The sequence below is a fragment of the Dendropsophus ebraccatus genome, chromosome 1 (genome assembly GCF_027789765.1).
Source record: "Dendropsophus ebraccatus isolate aDenEbr1 chromosome 1, aDenEbr1.pat, whole genome shotgun sequence".
In the NCBI taxonomy this organism is placed as follows: Eukaryota; Metazoa; Chordata; class Amphibia; order Anura; family Hylidae; genus Dendropsophus; species Dendropsophus ebraccatus.
The window spans coordinates 9,664,181-9,683,261 of NC_091454.1; the positions used below are offsets into that span (position 1 = coordinate 9,664,181).

General features: G+C 43.4%; 1 protein-coding gene across 5 annotated transcripts in view; it reads right to left on the bottom strand.

Moving 5' to 3' along the window:
- The window catches only part of SYN3 (synapsin III), a 174,245-nt gene that overhangs the window by 129,654 nt on the left and 25,510 nt on the right, over positions 1-19,081 (bottom strand). For 3 of the 5 annotated variants that reach the window (XM_069966574.1, XM_069966553.1, XM_069966563.1), the window contains exon 2: positions 973-1,387. In XM_069966574.1, the coding sequence (XP_069822675.1) occupies positions 973-1,295 (323 nt within the window). In that variant the 5' untranslated portion in view covers positions 1,296-1,387. Of the gene's footprint in view, positions 1-972; positions 1,388-17,652; positions 17,742-19,081 lie in introns of those variants that run through there. The other 2 variants (XM_069966545.1, XM_069966582.1) reach the window with 1 other exon arrangement.

Sequence of the window (19,081 nt, forward strand, 5' to 3'; positions counted from 1 at the left end):
CAGGGCCACAGTGTAAGGCATGGCGGAGGGGCAGAGTTCTAGACTATAACATTAATCCCTGACCCCAGACCCCTAAAGTAATCAGAACCCAGACCAGACCCTTCTTACAGACCCCCCTTCCCTCTCTGATCACTACGTTGTACGGCCATTTGTACGGCCATTGTCAGGAACACAACACTCTATCACCTGATGCCAGAAGTTTCCTAAATCCAACAAGGAGGAGGCGATTCTAACCGTGTAGCCGCCCCTTTTATACGTCCCTGATGGACAGTAACACTTTTTCTTTACTCAGTTTTATAGTTTTACTACATTTCCTCTACACTCACAGAGGATCTCCCCTCTAAATGCTTATAAGTGCAATGGTGACATCTAGCGGTGGAATCTGTAATTACAGCAATTATTACAAAGCCAGCACAACACTGTATCCTGCATAGCTGCGCTCACTATGGGATCACAAGTGGCATATAATACTATTAATGAACCGTAATATTCAATATAATCGCTATATAGTGTCAACCTACTGTTACTGTATACCATAACAGTCTAATGGTGCTATAAGGTGTAACTATAGTCCGCATCTAATGATGGTGGATAATGCCTTAGAGTGCCCCGCTATTACTACTATACAGTACACATAATAATGCCATATAGTGCTCACCTAATTCTATTATATAGTTTAGTGCCATAAAGAAAACATATAGCACCCAACTCATACTGCCATATAGTGCCTGAATAAAAGTGCTATGCAGTTAGCACATAACAATGCCCTATAGTGCTGCCATATTGTATAGTGATGTCCCTATATAGAGTAACATTGTACCAAATAGTACAAGTACCGCCATACAGTGAACATATAATACTACTATGTATGTTGCCGGCGGGTTGTACATAGTGGTAGGTGGTAAATAATGGTGAATGCCTCATACATATGGATTTCCCATCCCATGATGCCTGCAGAGTGCAGATACTTACCAATCTGTATGTGCATCATCAATGACCAGGAGAATCTTGGGCTTCAAGACCACGGGAGGGGCGGGGGGTCCTGTCTGTTCCACCAGCCCCGCAGCAGCCTGGGTGGTCTGCTTTACTGCATTGGTGATGGAGCTGAAGAGGCTGGAGCCAGATGTTGATGTGGAGGAAGCCAGGACTGGCTGAGGTGGCTGCTGCTTCCTTTCCAGGGCTGGAGATACAGGATTGCTGGTGGAGTTGTCTGGCCGCTGAAGATCCATCATGTAGCCATTGGGCAAGTTAGCCACAAAGCTGCTATCCGATAGACGTCTGCGGAGGAAATTCATGACTGCGGCTCAGGTCAGAAGTCGATGGCTTCTGGGTCTTGTTTTGGATGTAATTGTAGAATTTTTGTCCTTCTTATGATACAGCCCTCAGCCTAAACAGAAAGAAAAGAGATTACACTGTGTACAACTACAATAATACTGCCCCTTATGTACATAAATATAACTACAATAATGCTGCCCCCTATGTACAAGAATATAACTACAATAATACTGCCCCCTATATACAGGAATATAACCTCTATAATACTACTTCTATATACAAGAATATAACTTCTATAATACTGCTCCTATATACAGGAATATAACTACTATAATACTGCCCCCTATATACAGGAATATAACTACTATAATACTGCTCTTATATACAGGAATATAACTACTATAATACTGCTCCCTATATACAGAAATATAACTACTATAATACTGCTCCCTATATACAGGAATATAACTACTATAATACTCCTCCTATATACAGGAATACAACTACTATACTACTGCTCCTATATACAAGAATATAACTACTATAATACTGCTTCTATATACAAGAATATAACTTCTATAATACTGCTCCTATATACAGGAATATAACTACTATAATACTGCCCCCTATATACAGGAATATAACTACTATAATACTCCTCCTATATACAGGAATATAACTACTATACTACTGCTCCTATATACAAGAATATAACTACTATACTACTGCTCCTATATACAAGAATATAACTACTATAATACTGCTCCTATATACAGGAATATAACTACTATAATACTGCTCCTATATACAAGAATATAACTACTATAATACTGCTCCTATATACAAGAATATAACTACTATAATACTGCTCCTATATACAAGAATATAACTACTATAATACTGCCCCTATATACAGGAATATAACTACTATAATACTGCTCCCTATATACAGGAATATAACTACTATAATACTGCCCCTATATACAGAAATATAACTACTATAATACTGCTCCTATATACAAGAATATAACTACTATAATACTGCTCCTATATACAGGAATATAACTACTATAATACTGCTCCTATATACAAGGATATAACTACTATAATACTGCTCCTATATACAGGAATATAACTACTATAATACTGCTCCCTATATACAGGGATATAACTACTATAATACTTCTCCCTATATACAGGAATATAACTACTATAATACTGCTCTTATATACAGGAATATAACTACTATAATACTCCTCCTATATACAGGAATATAACTACTATACTACTGCTCCTATATACAGGAATATAACTACTATAATGCGGTTCAGGGAAGAAACAGAGTGCTGCACATCACACCTATGGCTGATACTAGTGCCCCTAGGCTAAATAAAAAACACATCAGAATTTTGTGTATGAATTGATCAAGCCATACTGCCCCATGTACCTCGTGCCGGTATCTGATACACATGGGTCCCTACACTAAGTCCACACCGTGCCAGTCAGTGGCCACCAACCCCGCAGGCGCGCACAGTCAGGGAACGGGGGCCATGGGACGGCCCTGCGACCCCCATGCCACAGGACCAGACCCAAAAACACCACACCAGAACCCGGCCAGCACCGCCGGCGGAGAAGGTCGCCCCCAAGCAGCACAAGTCTGGATAAGGTATTGCGCTCACCATAGCTGCAGCAAACAGAATGGGAAAAAACAGGAGGGATTAAAACCATGTGCACTCAGGTGTCTCCTGCTAATTGCGGTCATGTGGGTCTCACCAGGAGGAGTGCAAAACACGGAGAAAAGAGAGAAACAAAATGCGGTTCAGGGAAGAAACAGAGTGCTGCATCTCACACCTATGGCTGATACTAGTGCCCCTAGGCTAAATAAAAAACACATCAGAATTTTGTGTATGAATTGATCAAGCCATACTGCCCCATGTACCTCGTGAGCTATAATACTGCTCCCTATATACAAGAATATAACTATTATAATACTGCTCCTATATACAGGAATATAACTACTATAATACTGCTCCTATATACAAGAATATAACTACTATAATACTGCTCCTATATACAGGAATATAACTACTATAATACTGCCCCCTATATACAGGAATATAACTACTATAATACTGCTCTTATATACATGAATATAACTACTATAATACTCCTATATACAGGAATATAACTACTATAATACTGCCCCCTATATACAAGAATATAACTACTATAATACTGCTCCCTATATACAAGAATAAAACTACTATAATACTGCTCCTATATACAGGAATATAACTACTATAATACTGCTCCCTATATTCAGGAATATAACTACTATAATACTGCTCCTATATATAAGAATATAACTACTATAATACTGTTCCTATATACAGGAATATAACTACTCTAATACTGCCCCCTATATACAAGAATATAACTACTATAATACTGCCCCCTATATACAAGAATATAACTACTATAATACTGCTCCCTATATTCAGGAATATAACTACTATAATACTGCTCCTATATACAGGAATATAACTACTATAATACTGCTCCTATATACAGGAATATAACTGCTATAATACTGCCCCCTATGTACAGTAATGATATAATCATTACTGTTTCCTGTATTGTTCTCTATAGATTTGGTTCCAAGATTTGGAAACATCTTTTTCTTGCCTTGGAGGACCCAAGATGCCCATGTGCCATGGCCCGGGGCGCTGGATACTGGCATTGGACCAGCTGGTGGGCTCTGGTTGTCCTATTGTCCGATTACCCCTTAGTCAGGTCCTAGCACAACATGTCCGCTGGCATCAGTCTCTTAATAGAGAGAAAAGGTGTTGTCCCCGTCATGGCTCTGGCCTAAGCCAGGCCTGCTTGGTCACTCTAGTCAGGAGTCTTCCTTTCATACATGCTGCTTTCTGGGAAGAACTGACTAGAAACCGAGACCCCCTATAACATATAGGGTGGTGTGACAGAAAGTGTGAAGGATAAAGAGAAGAGGTGTATAGAGTGCCAAACACAGTTAAATGTCATACACTACACTACACAACATACCGCAGCTGTGGCCAGGGGAAGTGAGACACCTAGTGGCTGCAATAGAGATTACAGCAAAATCACTTGGTGTGACACCTGAAGGAGTTACTTCACCGGGATGTGTAAAGACAAGAAGAACCACTACACATGCATCCTCTACAATTAATTATTGTGATTCTTTATTTCTCCTGTGGTGGCGCTGCAGGTACATTAAACACTTACTGTTACATTACCAGGCCGATCACTACTGATCGCTGCAGGTTAAAGCAGTAGGACTTTCTGTTAGGTCTTTATGGTACAACTGATGTGTTAGCATTACAATTATCCTCCTCCAGCCACCATCTTTACCCCTTTGCACCCCTTGATTGTAACCAGATTACTGCATACAACCCTCACTAAAACATGCATATCCACCATATATTAGCATCCGAGCCTGCTCCTTACATTCCTACCAGCACTATCACATAAATGTATACCATATACCAGCTGCTGAGCCTGCTCCATACACCCCTAACAGCACTGTACCTATACACCATATACCAGCTGCTGAGCCTGCTCCATACACCCCTACCAGCACTATACCTATACATCAATACCAGCTGCTGAGCCTGCTCCATACACCTCTACCAGCACTATACCTATACACCTATACCAGCTGCTGAGCCTGCTCCATACACCCCTACCAGCACTATACCTATACACCTATACCAGCTGCTGAGCCTGCTCCATACACCCCTACCAGCACTATACCTATAGACCATATACCAGCTGCTGAGCATGCTCCATACACCCCTACCAGCACTATACCTATACATCATAAACCAGCTGCTGAGCCTGCTCCATACACCCCTACCAGCACTATACTTATACACCTATACCAGCTGCTGAGCCTGCTCCATACACCCCTACCAGTTCTATACTTATACACCTATACCAGCTGCTGAGCCTGCTCCACACACCCCTACCAGCACTATACCTATACACCTATACCAGCTGCTGAGCCTGCTCCATACACCCCTACCAGCACTATACCTATACATCATAAACCAGCTGCTGAGCCTGCTCCATACACCCCTACCAGCACTATACTTATACACCTGTACCAGCTGCTGAGCCTGCTCCATACACCCCTACAGCACTATACTTATACATCATATACCAGCTGCTGAGCCTGCTCCATACACCCCTACCAGCACTATACCTATACACCTATACCAGCTGCTGAGCCTGCTCCATACACCCCTACCAGCACTATACCTATAGACCATATGCCAGCTGCTGAGCCTGCTCCATACACCCCTATCAGCACTATACCAATACAACATATACCAGCTGCTGAGCCTGCTCCATACACCCATACCAGCACTATACATATATACCATATACCAGCTGCTGAGCCTGCTCCATACACCACTACCAGCACTATACCTATACATCATATACCAGCTGCTGAGCCTGCTCCATACACCCCTACCAGCACTATACCTATACACCATATACCAGCTGCTGAGCCGGCTCCATACACCCCTACCAGTTCTATACCTATACACCATATACCAGCTGCTGAGCCTGCTCCATACACCCCTACCAGCACTATACCTATACACCTATACTAGCTGCCGAGCCTGCTCCATACACCCCTACCAGCACTGTACCTATACACCATATACCAGCTGCTGAGCCTGCTCCATACACCCCTACCAGCACTATACCTATACACCTATACCAGCTGCTGGGCCTGCTCCATACACCCCTACAGCACAATACTTATACATCATATACCAGCTGCTGAGCCTGCTCCACACACCCCTACCAGCACAATACTTATACATCATATACCAGCTGCTGAGCCTGCTCCATACACCCCTACCAGCACTATACCTATACACCATATACCAGCTGCTGAGCCTGCTCCATACACCCCTACCAGCACTATACCTATACACCATAAACCAGCTGCTGACCCTGCTCCATACACCCCTCCCAGCACTATACCTATACACCATATATCAGCTGCTGAGCCTGCCCCATACACCCCTACCAGCACTATACCTATACATCATATACCAGCTGCTGAGCCTGCTCCATACACCCCTACCAGCACTATACCTATACACCTATACCAGCTGCTGGGCCTGCTCCATACACCCCTACAGCACTATACCTATACACCATATACCAGCTGCTGAGCCTGCTCCATACACCCCTACCAGCACTATACCTATACACCATATACCAGCTGCTGAGCCTGCTCCATACACCTCTACCAGCACTATACCTATACACCTATACCAGCTGCTGAGCATGCTCCATACACCCCTACCAGCACTATACCTATACACCTATACCAGCTGCTGAGCCTGCTCCATACACCTCTACCAGCACTATACCTATACCCCTATACCAGCTGCTGAGCCTGCTCCATACACCCCTCCCAGCACTATACCTATACACCATATACCAGCTGCTGAGCCTGCTCCATACACCCCTACCAGCACTATGCCTATACACCATATACCAGCTGCTGAGCCTGCTCCATACACCCCTACCAGCACTATACCTATACACCATATACCAGCTGCTGAGCCTGCTCCATACACCCCTACCAGCACTATACCTATACACCTATACCAGCTGCTGAGCCTGCTCCATACACCCCTACCAGCACTATACCTATACATCATATACCAGCTGCTGAGCCTGCTCCATACACCTCTACCAGCACTATACCTATACACCATATACCAGCTGCTGAGCCTGCTCCATACACCCCTACCAGCACTATACCTATACATCATATACCAGCTGCTGAGCCTGCTCCATACACCCCTACCAGCACTATACCTATACACCATATACCAGCTGCTGAGCCTGCTCCATACACCCCTACCAGCACTATACCTATACACCATATACCAGCTGCTGAGCCTGCTCCATACACCCCTACCAGCACTATACCTATACACCATATACCAGCTGCTGAGCCTGCTCCATACACCCCTACCAGCATTTTACCTATACACCTATACCAGCTGCTGAGCCTGCTCCATACACCCCTACCAGTTCTATACCTATACACCATATACCAGCTGCTGAGCCTGCTCCATACACCTCTACCAGCACTATACCTATACATCATAAACCAGCTGCTGAGCCTGCTCCATACACCCCTACCAGCACTATACTTATACACCTATACCAGCTGCTGAGCCTGCTCCATACACCCCTACCAGTTCTATACCTATACACCATATACCAGCTGCTGAGCCTGCTCCATACACCCCTACCAGCACTATACCTATACATCATAAACCAGCTGCTGAGCCTGCTCCATACACCCCTACCAGCACTATACCTATACACCTATACCAGCTGCTGGGCCTGCTCCATACACCCCTACCAGTTCTATACTTATACACCTATACCAGCTGCTGAGCCTGCTCCACACACCCCTACCAGCACTATACTTATACACCTATACCAGCTGCTGAGCCTGCTCCATACACCCCTACCAGCACTATACCTATACACCTATACCAGCTGCTGAGCCTGCTCCACACACCCCTACCAGCACTATACCTATACACCATATACCAGCTGCTGAGCCTGCTCCATACACCCCTACCAGCACTATACCTATACACCTATACTAGCTGCCGAGCCTGCTCCATACACCCCTACCAGCACTATACCTATACACCATAAACCAGCTGCTGAGCCTGCTCCATACACCCCTACCAGCACTGTACCTATACACCATATACCAGCTGCTGAGCCTGCTCCATACACCCCTACAGCACTATACTTATACATCATATACCAGCTGCTGAGCCTGCTCCATACACCCCTACCAGCACTATACCTATACACCTATACCAGCTGCTGAGCCTGCTCCATACACCCCTCCCAGCACTATACCTATACACCATATACCAGCTGCTGAGCCTGCTCCATACACCCCTACCAGCACTATGCCTATACACCATATACCAGCTGCTGAGCCTGCTCCATACACCCCTACCAGCACTATACCTATACACCATATACCAGCTGCTGAGCCTGCTCCATACACCCCTACAGCACTATACTTATACATCATATACCAGCTGCTGAGCCTGCTCCATACACCCCTACCAGCACTATACTTATACACCTGTACCAGCTGCTGAGCCTGCTCCATACACCCCTACCAGCACTATACTTATACACCTATACCAGCTGCTGAGCCTGCTCCATACACCCCTACCAGCACTATACCTATACACCTATACCAGCTGCTGAGCCTTCTCCACACACCCCTACCAGCACTATACCTATACACCATATACCAGCTGCTGAGCCTGCTCCATACACCCCTACCAGCACTATACCTATACACCTATACTAGCTGCCGAGCCTGCTCCATACACCCCTACCAGCACTATACCTATACACCATAAACCAGCTGCTGAGCCTGCTCCATACACCCCTACCAGCACTGTACCTATACACCATATACCAGCTGCTGAGCCTGCTCCATACACCCCTACAGCACTATACTTATACATCATATACCAGCTGCTGAGCCTGCTCCATACACCCCTACCAGCACTATACCTATACACCTATACCAGCTGCTGAGCCTGCTCCATACACCCCTCCCAGCACTATACCTATACACCATATATCAGCTGCTGAGCCTGCCCCATACACCCCTACCAGCACTATACCTATACATCATATACCAGCTGCTGAGCCTGCTCCATACACCCCTACCAGCACTATACCTATACACCTATACCAGCTGCTGGGCCTGCTCCATACACCCCTACAGCACTATACTTATACATCATATACCAGCTGCTGAGCCTGCTCCATACACCCCTACCAGCACTATACCTATACACCTATACCAGCTGCTGAGCCTGCTCCATACACCTCTACCAGCACTATACCTATACACCTATACCAGCTGCTGAGCCTGCTCCATACACCCCTCCCAGCACTATACCTATACACCATATACCAGCTGCTGAGCCTGCTCCATACACCCCTACCAGCACTATGCCTATACACCATATACCAGCTGCTGAGCCTGCTCCATACACCCCTACCAGCACTATACCTATACACCATATACCAGCTGCTGAGCCTGCTCCATACACCCCTACCATCACTATACCTATACACCTATACCAGCTGCTGAGCCTGCTCCATACACCCCTACCAGCACTATACCTATACACCATATACCAGCTGCTGAGCCTGCTCCATACACCCCTACCAGCACTATTCCTATACACCTATACCAGCTGCTGAGCCTGCTCCATACACCCCTACCAGCACTGTACCTATACACCATATACCAGCTGCTGAGCCTGCTCCATACACCCCTACCAGCACTGTACCTATACACCATATACCAGCTGCTGAGCCTGCTCCATACACCCCTACCAGCACTATACCTATACACCAAATGTCAGTAGGATTTCCTATAAAAGGTATTTTCAGATATTCGGGATGCTGGAGAATTTAACACCGGCTCGGTGACTGTGGGTTTTTGCTCTCACTTATATCCAAACATATGTCCCCGAATAACATAAGCCGCTATGACATCTATGTAATCTCCTTATAAGAGGATATCATTTTATTTTTTTTTTCTTTCCAAAAACATTTTCCCCCTTTGGCCCCTAGGTGGCGCTGTTCTAGCAGAAATCATCCAGTGTTTCCCGACAGTATATGTCTTGGAGGAAGGATTTTCTCAATGCGCCATGTGGGATTTATAAGTAAAGAATTAAAAAAAGAAAGAAAAAAAGTGGTGATCTAATTTTTTTACATTTAACCTAATTTTATAAAACTGTGTGCCGCCACAGGGGGGGCGGAGAGATAGACTGTATGTAAATGGGATATGTGGGCTTCCTATGAGATGAGTGATTATAGGGGCCCAGGGCAGTAATCAAGTCAGGGGCCCCAGCTTTAACAGTATACAGGACCTTAATAGGCTCTAATGTATATAGGAACACTGGGTGCTAACAAACATAGCCGCCCTACTCCTCCATCTAGATTTCGTGTTAAAAAATCACATGAAAAGGTCCTGAAGGGGTAAACTTTGAGCAGATGCCATATGGCTTAGGGAGAGTTATAGGCTGCGCAATGTATGCTGGGAAATAAATATGCAAAGTAGCTCCTCCCCTAAAAGGAAGTGAGCTTGCTATGTGGTGCCACCTAGTGGAAGGGAGCATCTCTGCCAGTCAAGTTTTGGCCCAAAATTCTTGTGGTCATGTTATGGTGAGGATTTGCCATTGAGGACTCTAGAAAAGCGAGGTGGGGGCGCTGTACTGCATCCAGACCAGATCAGGAATAAGTAAGATGCAATATGAGGGTTATCGGCGAGGGCTTTCCTCTGCATCTGGACATGTCTAGAAGGAATGATTGAGGAGCAGGGATCAGGGCAGAGTGCCCCGACCCGGCCTGACAGGAACCTCTGCTGCTGTCACTTTGTGCTGCGGGGACATGAGGAGATGGCGGACGGGTTGGCGCGGCTGTGTGGGCGTCCTGTCAGCTCTCGTCAGCCGCCACCTCCTCTGAGTGTTCAGCCAAGGGAGACGTCTGCAGGGACCCTGCAAAAACCATCACAGCCTTGTGATTCCCTGTGCTGCCCCAGTCCAGTGCCAGGCCAGGTGCCAACAAGTACCTACCTACCTCAAGTACCCTAGAGCCACCACCTCACAGCAAGAGAAGAGAGCGCCCACAGGTGGCGGGGGTGTTAATGTCCCTAAAGGAGTCCCAGAGGCTCCCCCATCCCATCCCCTCACCTGCTTCCATCTTCTTAGTCATCTGACTGGCGGTAGTATTACCTGAGTACTACTATGCGGTACTGTTAAGCATATGGTAGCGTTATACAGAGACTGCATGGCGGTATTATGTAGGCACTGTATGACACTGCCATGTGAGTGCTGCGAGATGGGAACTCGAATATAGTAGTGTGTGGGCACAGTATGGCAGTGAAATATGTTAAAATTTAGTTGTATTAGGCACTAATGACATGTTTTTATAGTTTTATATGGGTACTATATGGCGGTATTATGTGGGTCCTGTTATTTGGGAACTATACTGCAATATTATGTGGATTTTTTGGGCACTTCATGGCTGGATACAGTTATTCGTAGGTATTTTGTAGGTAATATATAGCGGTATTATACAGGCACTTTACTGTATTATTTAGTTACTGTATGGCAGTACAATGTGATTGCTATCACTGGGGCACGTCACAATACTCTTATGTGGGTGCAGTATGACAGTATTATATGGGTATAATGTAGTATTATGAGGTCACTTTATGCCGGTAGTATGTTGTTACCGCCTAGTAGTTTTTTGTGAATGCTGGGCCCTGTATTTTAACACGAGGACATTGTGTTACGCAGGTGCTTTTATTTGGGTAATATGTGGTTACTATATAGCAGCAGTATTACATAGGCACATTGTATTGCGGTATTTATGTAGGTGCTGATAATGAATCCTTTGATGGTAGTAATATGAGGTCAATATATGGCAGTATTATACAGGTCCTGTAACTTGGCTCTTTACAATAGTGATAAATAAGCACTGTATGGCAGTATTATTTATGGACTATAGTTATATAATAGTATTATTCTCTCAGTGTACATGAACGTCCTCGTTCCCTGTATCCGCAGTGAGAGGGGAATCCCTGGGCGCAGTGCGGCCGCTGGAGAAGTAATTGGAGCTGACAGCGGCAGGCGGGCGGGCGGTCGGCTGCCGTCCATCCTCACAGATACATGGGCAGGAGAATAGGATCAATAACAAGATAATTGGCTCAAATTCTGGACACAGCAGGAAAAGGCAGTGGCACATAATAGATAGGATTAGAGACATCGGAGATGGGGGCTGGGGTTAACCCTTCCGTTACCAATCATTCTAACCCACCATACTGTCACTATCCATGGAGGAATCAGGAAGATCAGGATGAGCTCGGGAAGCTTTGCCTAGACAATGGCTCCTATTGGCGGTAATGTTGATGTGGTTATACTGGGAGGGGGGCTAATACTTACGCAATCTCCATAACATTCTGTGACAGACGACCATTCATCCCCCATCCTGCACGTCCCAGAAATGAGAGAGACGTCCTAAGGGAAGGAAAATCCAATCCCGCTTAATGGCCACCAATTCATTAGCGCCAGGTAAAGAGAGCCGAGGACTGCTTAGTAATTGTCCCTCCATGGGCCATAAAGACCACACACACGGTGAACGCTCCCTGGGGGTCTATATGTGACAATATACGGAGCCTACAGCTATAAGTAATGTGTATACATACATACATATCCCTGTTCTAGAGATAGACCCTTATGGCAATTTCTGAATTACCGGATGGCGGATTACAGAAAGTAATGACATAATGTATTTGTATGGTAGATAAGCTTCTCCCGCCTCGCTGCAGTCATGACTCATACGTCCTCATGGCACCTGCACAATATTAATCATCTGTCTCGTTTCCCATTTTTTTTTTACGCACTCTGTAATAGACTCGATATATATGGAGTCCACTGAGTATATTAGTGGCTGAGCAATCCCCCCAGGATTATTCTTCATTACTTCTGTGTGCCGCAGCTATACATCCTTCTGTAGGACAATGCTAAATGGTGACATGCTCCAAGATTACTGACCCAAAACCTCAGGACTGACTGCAAGACAATCTGTGACGTCCTGATGTGGGGACGTGGGTCAGTGATCAAGAATATAACCACTAATAATACTGCCCTCCATATACAAGAATATAACTACTATAATACTGCCCTCCATATACAAGAATATAACTACTATAATACTGCCCTCCATATACAAGAATATAACTACTATAATACTGCTCCTATATACAGGAATATAACTACTATAATACTGACCCCTATATACAGGAATATAACCACTAATAATACTGCCCTCCATATACAAGAATATAACTACTATAATACTGCTCCTATATACAGGAATATAACTTAATGCCTTAACGCTCCTGCTTTCACCTCCCTCCCCTACGTCTATGCTAAACTACCCCGAATAAAAAGGACTATATTTGCAGCAGACGGTGAATGCTAGCTCTTTTTGCTTCTGGATGTGATAACTACTATAATACTGCTCCTATATACAGGAATATAACTACTGTAATACTGTCCCCTATATACAAGAATATAACTACTATAATACTGCTCCTATATACAGGAATATAACTACTGTAATACTGTCCCCTATATACAAGAATATAACTACTATAATACTGCTCCTATATACAGGGATATAACTACTATAATACTGACCCCTATATACAGGAATATAACTACTATAATACTGCTCCTATATACAGGAATATAACTACTATAATACTGCTCCCTATATACAATAATATATATACTATAATACTGCTCCTATATACAGGAATATAACTACTATAATACTGACCCCTATATACAGGAATATAACTACTATAATACTGCTCCTATATACAGGAATATAACTACTATAATACTGCTCCTATATACAAGAATATATCTACTATAATACTGCTCCTATATACAGGAATATAACTACTATAATACTGCTCCTATATACAAGAATATATCTACTATAATACTGCATCCTGTATACAGGAATATAACTACTATAATACTGCCCCCTATATACAGGAATATAACTACTGTAATACTGCTCCTATATACAGGAATATAACTACTATAATACTGCTCCTATATACAGGAATATAACTACTATAATACTGCCACCTATATACAAGAATATAACTACTATAATACGTTCAGGGAAGAAAAAGAGTGTTGCACATCACACCTATGGCTGACACTAGTGCCTCTCGGCTGCATAAAAAACATCAGAATTTTGTGTATGAATTGATCAAGCCATACTGCCCCATGTACCTCGTGCAGGTATCTGATACACATGGGTCCCTACACTAAGTCCACACTGTGCCGGTCAGTGACCACCACCCCCGCAGGCGTGCATGGGCAGGGAAAGGGGGCCATGGAATGGCCCTGCAACCCCCATGCCACAGGACCAGTCCCAAAATGCCCCCCCCCCCTACTATAATACTGCCCCCTATATACAGGGATATAAATACTATAATACCGCCATCAGAGACAGAGATTGTGGCTGTGGTGAAGCAGTTACCATAATACAATAACAATGTTCTGCAGTATATGGCGGTCGGTTCTCCTCTTATTATATCATCTCTGTGTTGTTTATTAACTAAAACTCCATCCCATTAAGCGGAGCAGAAGAAGATGGAGCGGCCATATCCTTCCATTATAATCAATCATTACACAGCGCTGCCGGCCGGGGGGAGGGGGGTCCTAAATGGAGGACACGTTAAATGAAGCAGCCTAATGCTAAACAAGATGCCTGCATCATTGTATCCATCACTGAGAGGGGAACATAAAGCAGAGAAGGAACGGCGCTCTGTGTACTTGTGTAGAAGAGAATTCTACCGACATATCGGGAACATTAATTTTGCTGTACTAGACTGCACACTATAGGGGGAGATGTCAGTAAGGGTGGTATTAGGCGAGCCAATAGGGGCCCGATTTACAACTGTAAAGACTAAACGAGATCGGTGCTCGTTTACTGGGCCTATTACACGGACGGATAATCGTTTAACAAGGACTGCAGGGACATCGTTACCAATGTCCTTGTATCCCTTGTTTAAACTGTATGCATTACCTATCCACGCTCCAGGGCTGCTCCTGCAGTCCGCTTCTCCCCGGGTCCCCAACGGTCTAGTGGCGGTCCCGGCCTGTGAATGGCTGAGCGGCCTGTCAGCTCAGACAGGCTGTCTGATGCTAGGACGCGCAGCCCTGGAGTGTGGATAGGTAATGTATATCGTCAGTCGCACTTAGCTGTGCGCAGTTGGTGCCCGACAATTATAGGTTCTAACCTATATCAACGATCAGACGATGATCATTGTCATCGTCTGATCGTTGTATTTATTACACGGAGCGATAATCGGCCAAATTGGGCCGATTATCGTTCCGTGTAATAGTAACCTAAGTGTCTGTGTCAGTCAGTGTCTGTGTCAGTAATGTGTATGTGTCAGTTATGTGTATGTGTCAGTCAGTGTGTGTGTCAGTAATGAGTATGTATCAACAAGGATTCCCGGCACTTCACCACAGCTTTAACTTGCAAAAGTGCGTTTATTTACAAGACATGGTGCACACATATAATCAGGCAAGACGCGTTTCGGCAAAGTCGCCTTTATCAACTGCCAAAGGCGACTTTGCCGAAACGCGTCTTGCCTGATTATATGTGTGCACCATGTCTTGTAAATAAACGCACTTTTGCAAGTTAAAGCTGTGGTGAAGTGCCGGGAATCCTTGTTGATATATTACGATTATATCCACAAGCACCACATGACGGAGTGCCAACATTGTAGCTGAGTAATGTGTATGTGTCAGTAATGTGTATGTGTCAGTAATGTGTATGTGTCAGTCAGTGTGTGTGTCAGTAATGTGTATGTGTCAGTAATGTGTATGTGTCAGTCAGTGTGTGTGTCAGTAATGTGTATGTCAGTAATGTGTATGTGTCAGTCAGTGTGTGTGTCAGTAATGTGTATGTCAGTAATGTGTATGTGTCAGTCAGTGTGTGTGTCAGTAATGTGTATGTGTGTATGTGTGAGAACATGAGCTTTGGCGACACAGAATATCATACATAGTAATACTCCTTATACACAGAATATCATACATAGTAATACTCCTTATACACTAAATATCATACATAGCAATACTCCTTATACACAGAATATCATACATAGCAATACTCCTTATACACAGAATATCATACATAGTAATACTCCTTATACACAGAATATCATACATGGTAATACTCCTTATACACTGAATATCATACATAGCAATACTCCTTATACACAGAATATCATACATAGTAATACTCCTTATACACTGAATATCATATGTAGTAATACTCCTTATACACAGAATATCAAATGTACCAATACTCCTTATACACAGAATATCATACATAGTAATACTCCTTATACACAGAATATCATATGTAGTAATACTCCTTATACACTGAATATCATACGTAGTAATACTCCTTATACACAGAATATCATACATAGTAATACTCCTTATACACAGAATATCATACATAGTAATACTCCTTATACACAGAATATCATACATAGCAATACTCCTTATACACTGAATATCATACATAGTAATACTCCTTATACACAGAATATCATATGTAGTAATACTCCTTATACACAGAATATCATACATAGTAATACTCCTTATACACTGAATATCATACATAGTAATACTCCTTATACACAGAATATCATATGTAGTAATACTCCTTAAAACACTGAATATCATACATAGTAATACTCCTTATACACTGAATATCATACATAGTAATACTCCTTATACACTGAATATCATACATAGTAATACTCCTTATACACTGAATATCATACATAGCAATACTCCTTATACACAGAATATCATATGTAGTAATACTCCTTATACACAGAATATCATACATAGTAATACTCCTTATACACAGAATATCATACATAGTAATACTCCTTATACACAGAATATCATACATAGTAATACTCCTTATACACAGAATATCATATGTAGTAATACTCCTTATACACAGAATATCAAATGTACCAATACTCCTTATATACAGAATATCATACATAGTAATACTCCTTATACACAGAATATCATACATAGTAATACTCCTTATACACAGAATATCATACATAGTAATACTCCTTATACACAGAATATCATACATAGTAATACTCCTTATACACAGAATATCATATGTAGTAATACTCCTTATACACAGAATATCAAATGTACCAATACTCCTTATATACAGAATATCATACATAGTAATACTCCTTATACACAGAATATCATACATAGTAATACTCCTTATACACAGAATATCATACATAGTAATACTCCTTATACACAGAATATCATATCTAGTAATACTCCTTATACACAGAATATCATATGTAGTAATACTCCTTATACACAGAATATCATACATAGTAATACTCCTTATACACAGAATATCATATGTAGTAATACTCCTTATACACAGAATATCATATGTAGTAATACTCCTTATACACAGAATATCATATGTAGTAATACTCCTTATACACAGAATATCATATGTAGTAATACTCCTTATACACAGAATCTCCTGTTATACAGAATATAATTTCTGTCAGGTAGTGACGTGATGTGACACAGAATCTCATACGTATAAGGTTACACGTTTGATCACCTGTCATTCCGTTACAGAGAATAACATGGAGCACAGGATGACGTTATGTGGCAGTGTACGGCTATGTTCACACTATGGGGGAGATCTATCAAACATGGTGTAAAGTGAAACTGGCTCAGTTGCCCCTAGCAACCAATCAGATTCCACCTTTCATTTTCCAAAGAGTCTGTGAGGAATGAAAGGTGGAATCTGATTGGTTGCTAGGGGCAACTGAGCCAGTTTTTTCCCCTCTCCATCTGCAAAATGAAAAATTTACGTCCGTCATTTCGCTGTTTGGCCGTCGTCAATAGCGGCTTTTGGTCCATTTGGTTTAGAATTGGTGCCTCTGAGCCTCTGAACCAAGTAGACGCACATCTTGTGGGCGTGATTATACGTGTGGGTGACCGCCGATTATGTTTTGGGGCTTCGAGGTCACCTCCGTCATTTGGTCTACTGTAACTGGTGGGGGAGGGAGCTCAGTGGGGTGTGAGGTGATGGGTATAGTGTGTTGATGCATGTTTAAGTTGGTAAATAAACCGGCCGATAAAATCCAAGGCAGAGTAGTGTCTTTATTGGCGCTATGGGGGGTCTGTAGGGATTCGAAGATAACCAGTCATGGATTTTGTGCCTATATATATATATATATATATATATATATATATATATATATAACTTTTAGCACTGACATCCCCAGTAACCCAGAGGGTGAGGGCCTGGCTGTGGGCTCTGAAGCGTTATAGTAACGGGAGCAGATCGCCTCCTGCTGCGCCTCATACGGACGCACAGATTAGTGTCATGGCGGGAACGTGGCTCCATTTATCCGCGTTTTTTATGGCTGACCTCAGTTCTCTCATCAGGAGACATAGGCCCTGAGTGCCCTGCGGGGAGATGGGAGTGCGCTGCTTCCCTGTCTGTGCGCTCCCCCTATCTGCGCGCTCCCCCTGCAGACCACATGGCACAGTGATCCCCGACGCTCAGAATAGCAGCAAGTCCAGATGGCAGCAGACGCAGCTCAGTGACAGCCACAATGGATCAGAGCTGACCCCTGAGACATACAGCGCATAGAGGTGACCCCAATACTGACCCCTGTGACCCTGCAATCATACATCAGAGAATTCACTAAAATACTCTGTGCTGCTCACTCTGTTTATCTAGTTGTCACTGCTCAGCCACAATACCTGAACATACCTCCTGAAATACTCTGTGCTGCTCAGCCACAATACCTGTACAAACCCCCTGAAATACTCTGTGCTGCTTAGCCACAATACCTATCCATACCCCCTGAAATACTCTGTGCTGCTAAGCTACAATACCTGTACAAACCCCCTGAAATACTCTGTGCTGCTCAGCTACAATACCTGTACATACCCCCTGAAATACTCTGTGCTGCTCAGCCACAATACCTGTACATCCCCCCTGAAATACTCTGTGCTGCTCAGCCACAATACCT